This window comes from Lactuca serriola, chromosome 4, assembly GCF_051521515.1.
Source record: "Lactuca serriola cultivar US96UC23 chromosome 4, Lser_US96UC23_V15, whole genome shotgun sequence".
Classification (NCBI taxonomy): domain Eukaryota; kingdom Viridiplantae; phylum Streptophyta; class Magnoliopsida; order Asterales; family Asteraceae; genus Lactuca; species Lactuca serriola.
The window spans coordinates 330,622,056-330,626,529 of NC_136411.1; the positions used below are offsets into that span (position 1 = coordinate 330,622,056).

Genomic DNA, 4,474 nt, shown 5'->3' on the forward strand with positions numbered 1-4,474 from the left:
GTGTTAAAAGCCATTCGAGAGACTAGTGAAGATATTTTCAACAATACTTTAGAAAATGCTCCTAAGAACAATCAACTTATTTGCCCTAAAATCCAAAAAGAACTTGTGCAAAGCACAAGAAGTACTTTTGAGTATTCGTCAAGAGATTGGTCAAGATGTATTCGCTTTATTGGTTGATGAATCTAGCAATGTCTCAAAAAAGGAACAAATGGCTATTGTTTTGCGATATGTTGATAGTCTTGGCTTTGTGAAAGAAAGATTCATTGGAGTTGTGCATGTGAAGGATACATCCTCTTTGACACTCAAAAACGCCTTAAATGAAGTACTTACAAGTAATAAGTTGAGTTTTAGTCAGGTAATTTATTCTTTACTATTTTGTTACTTCAATTTAATTTAATTAGCTTTGTGTTATATTATTTATATATTTTTCAATTTTTTTAATAGATAAGAGGACAAGGTTATGATGGGGCGAGCAATATGCGAGGGGAATTCAATGGTTTGAAAGATTTGATATTACAAGAGAATGACACAGCTTTTTATGTACATTACTTTGCACACCAACTTCAATTGGTGGTTGTAGCTGTAGCAAAGAAGCATTATGGTGTTAGTGACTTTTTTGAGCAAATTTCGTTGGTGGTTAATGTTGTTTGTGCCTCGTGTAAAAGAAAAGACTTGCTACGGGAACAAGCAAGATAAAGGGTGCAAAAAGGCTTATGTAGTGGTGAACTTGAAAAGACTTGCTACGGGAACAAGCAAGATCAAGAGACTACACTTGTTCGGGCGGGAGATACAAGATGGGGTTCACATTTCAACACACTCACAAGTCTGATGAAGTTGTTTGCGGATGTTCTTGTGGTTTTAGAATTTGTGAAAGTGGATGGAGGGTCATTGGCAAACCGCCAACAAGTGTCTGGAATTTTAGCATATTTTCAATCTTATGAGTTCGTGTTTTACTTATATATGATGTATGACATTTTACACCTCACGGGTACATTATCAAAGCAACTTCAAAAAAAATATCTAGACATTTTAGAAGCGGCTTCGATGGTTAGAGGGACAATGGACGCATTGCAATCTTTAAGAGATACGGGGTTTGCTACCATTTTGCCAAAGGTATCCTCTTTTTGTCAAACACACAATATTGCTACTCTGGAAATGCAGGATTTTTATATTGGTGCGAGAAACCGTACGACCACAAAGACCAATAGATTTCACTTTGAGGTTGAAATCTTCAACACGGTGGTAGATATGCAACTGACAGAATACCGGGATCGATTTAGTGAAACAAGCACCCAGTTACTAGAATGCATGGGTGCTTTGAGCCCTTGTGATTCATTTTCACAATTTGATAAATCAAAGTTGTTGAAGTTAGCTAAGTTGTACAAGTATGACTTTGATGATTCGGATTTGATAGATCTTGAAGGACAACTTGAGATATTTTATCACTCTTCCATCAAAGATGAGCGTTTTACCACTTTGAAAGGAATTTCTGAGCTTTCTTGTTTGATGGTTAGTACGTGGAAACATCGGTCTTATCCTTTGGTTTATAAGCTTTTAAAGTTAGCTTTGATATTACCCGTAGCAACCGCTAGTGTAGAAATATATTTTTCGAAGATGAAGCTCCTGAAGACCGACTTGCGCAACAAGATTGGCGATGAGTTTTTGAACAATGCGTTGCTTTGCTATGTTGAGACCGAAGCACTTGTGAAAGTTGAGAATGAAAACGTAATGGAACGGTTTCAAAAGATGTCTGCACGAAGAGGAAAATTTTAAATTGTAATAGATGATAGATTGTTTTTATGGTTTTAACTTTTATGTAATGGATCGCTTATTTGTATTAGACATAATGAATTAGTTTTTGGTTTTATATTATGTTTGACCGGAAAAAAAAAATCCGGCAACACATACTATCAATTCCTGCATCCGTCCCTGAATGGGGAAGTGTTGTGCCTTTTTTTAACATGCTATATACCATTAGCAAGATGTACTTGTGTTTTTTGGTTTTGATTTTTTGGAAACAACTCACGATTTCCGTCAAATTTTATTTAGTGAAGCTGTGTTAAGCAAAGCTGTCAACTTTCAATTAAATCATTTTTCCGTGTTCGTGTATATCACATTAAGTTTTGTAGAGACTCGACACAAGTTTCATTAACCAAAACCACAACTGTATCACAAATTGCGTTTCAGATTTTATAAACTGTAGCAAATCACTTTCTTCAAGTACAAAATGCTAAATCTGGTGTTAAACTTTGTGGGAGATGACAGATCTTAAGTGTTTTTTTTTTTAACGGCGGGTATATTAAGAAGAAAAAAGAGAGAAAATACACCATTCAAACCAAGACAATAATTTAAACTTTGATTTGTATTTAAGCCAATTAAACGCATGCAGCAAGTTGAATGTCATCCGCCATCTTCGCAGGGGCACATCTTCTCACCAAAATATTCGGGCTTTCCAAACTAGCAAAATCACCGAGTAAATCAACGCCAAAGTTGCAGAATATATCAACAAATCATTAAATTCATATCCACACTCCATGGGCTAAATCTCTTTAAATTAACATAAATTCATTCACCTACATAAAATTTAACTTTTAGAATTAATAACACATACTATCTCTCTGTACATGATGATGCTGCATTAGTTAATCGATCTTACAAGCAATATTATCCTAAACCTTGATATCATCGAGATCCATATGAATAATATTCGTCATCTCGATTTCCTTCATCAAAATTCAGAGAGTAACTAACAGCATCATACTGGAATATCAAAGGCTTTGAAGATCCGTATATGTTTTATTTGCTTCCTTCAATCACCTTCTTCATGAGCTTCCTCCAATTCCGGCTCCTTCGTACACTGCCACTGTTAATTTGTGTGCAGTCTTCTTGATCAGAGATTGAAGAAGTTGATGTGCAGTCAGAAAAGTTAGATAATCGTCCTTCAATGGAGGTGCTGCTGGTAAGGTTAATTGTGGTGGCCATCTCTTTGGATAGAGAAGAGTTGTTGTTTGCTGTTTGTTGTCAATTGTGAATTATAATGGTGAAGGGAAGTGTACTTAGAGGAAGTGGAGACTTTATAGTTGGTGTAGGAGCGGGTTTTTGGTAATTATGATAATGAATGGAAGTTTATTTAGTGGAAGAGGAGACTTTATAGTTGGTGTAGAGGGGGTATTTGGTAATTTTTTGAGTGTGTAATGTACCTTTAAATCTTAGGTGTAAAGAGGTCGTTAGAACGTCAGTTGGCCATCTTTACACATAATTTTTGGGACTTTGTAATATTTTGAATGGAAATCTTGAACCATCATATTCTAATTTTCCTTTTCTAATGGATATTTAAATGAGCCGACAATCTTTTCTTCGAGACCATTTTATAACTATTGTAGCATTAAAACTCTTATCCTATAGTTTTGTACTTTAACAAAAGAACATAGAGTGATCAGAAAGATGTGTTAACTTCGGTTTTTAGTCCATGTGCATAGTCTAAACATTCCTAGCGAAAGTTCGCTTTAAATTTACATCATTGTCTAGTCATGATACATGAAGAAAACAGATTGTTGAATACACGTCATAAATCTTATCTTATAATATAACTTTTACAAAAGACATAAAAACAAAAAGATCATTTTCCTTCGTCTTTTTCTTTTGATGTCATTGTTTGCCAAATTATCCACTTAGAATACAAGAAAAGTTGATTTTATTTAAGTAGCCAAGTCTATTCTTCGAAGATTCCAGGAGTCACTTGGCTTCAAAACGACTAAGAGCATATCACATGACTTCACATGGGGAAGTGATATGCCTTTCTGAACATGCTATATATAGCAAGAAATGTACGTATAATTTTTGGTTTTGATTATTGTTTCATACGGAATTAATTTTCGGTTATGTATCTTCCGTAAAAAAAAATATCTCTCGTCCACATGCACGGTTGATACTAAAATTTACTTTGGATTCCTTAGTCTTCCTCCTCGTACTATGTTTTTTTCAAGATTCTATCACTTTAATATCGAAGCGATAAAGCGATGTTCGTGATGGCTAATCTCTCAAAAAACAAATATACACTACATGAAATCCAAGTAATACCAACGACGGTATTACCGGCAAAATAGGCTTTACCGGCGACATCTGTGTTCCGTATTTAGTTGTCACCGGTAAAGCCTATTCCGCTGGTAATACCATCGCCAACATTGATAGTAAGGTAATATGGGTAATACCCTAAAAATGACCGGGAAATCTTCCATCCATTACCACTATACGTCATCATCAATGATGCATGTTGACGCTAAAGCCCGTCGACACTAAGGACGATGCAACTACATCGGGAGCTTTTTCCCCATTTCTCAGTTTATGCACATATCTCTTAAAACATTCTCTTCTTTGCTTATTTCGACTGTGATACTTAGGTTGTTGTTAAAGCAAATCGCGATGAACACCCGTGATTAATACCACCACGGAACAAGAACCATTGGGGTGTATT

At 35.3% G+C, this 4,474-nt stretch overlaps 1 protein-coding gene across 1 annotated transcript; it reads left to right on the forward strand.

Moving 5' to 3' along the window:
* The first annotated feature begins 208 nt into the window (after window positions 1-208).
* LOC145099599 (uncharacterized) lies at window positions 209-1,773 on the forward strand. The gene is made up of 4 exons (XM_079037146.1): window positions 209-355; window positions 445-645; window positions 736-1,113; window positions 1,162-1,773. The coding sequence occupies exons 1-4, from the start codon at window positions 209-211 to the stop codon at window positions 1,771-1,773; spliced, it is 1,338 nt and encodes a 445-aa protein (XP_078893272.1).
* Window positions 1,774-4,474: the final 2,701 nt, after the last annotated feature.

What these genes read in the sequence shown, in the direction of transcription:
- LOC145099599 (XM_079037146.1), top strand. Translation starts at nt 209, where the DNA reads ATGGCTATTGTTTTGCGATATGTTGATAGTCTTGGCTTTGTGAAAGAA. An exon ending in ATAAGTTGAGTTTTAGTCAG is followed by an intron (nt 356 to 444) that starts GTAATTTATTCT and finishes TTTTTTTAATAG; the next exon opens with ATAAGAGGACAAGGTTATGA. An exon ending in TTTCGTTGGTGGTTAATGTT is followed by an intron (nt 646 to 735) that starts GTTTGTGCCTCG and finishes GAACTTGAAAAG; the next exon opens with ACTTGCTACGGGAACAAGCA.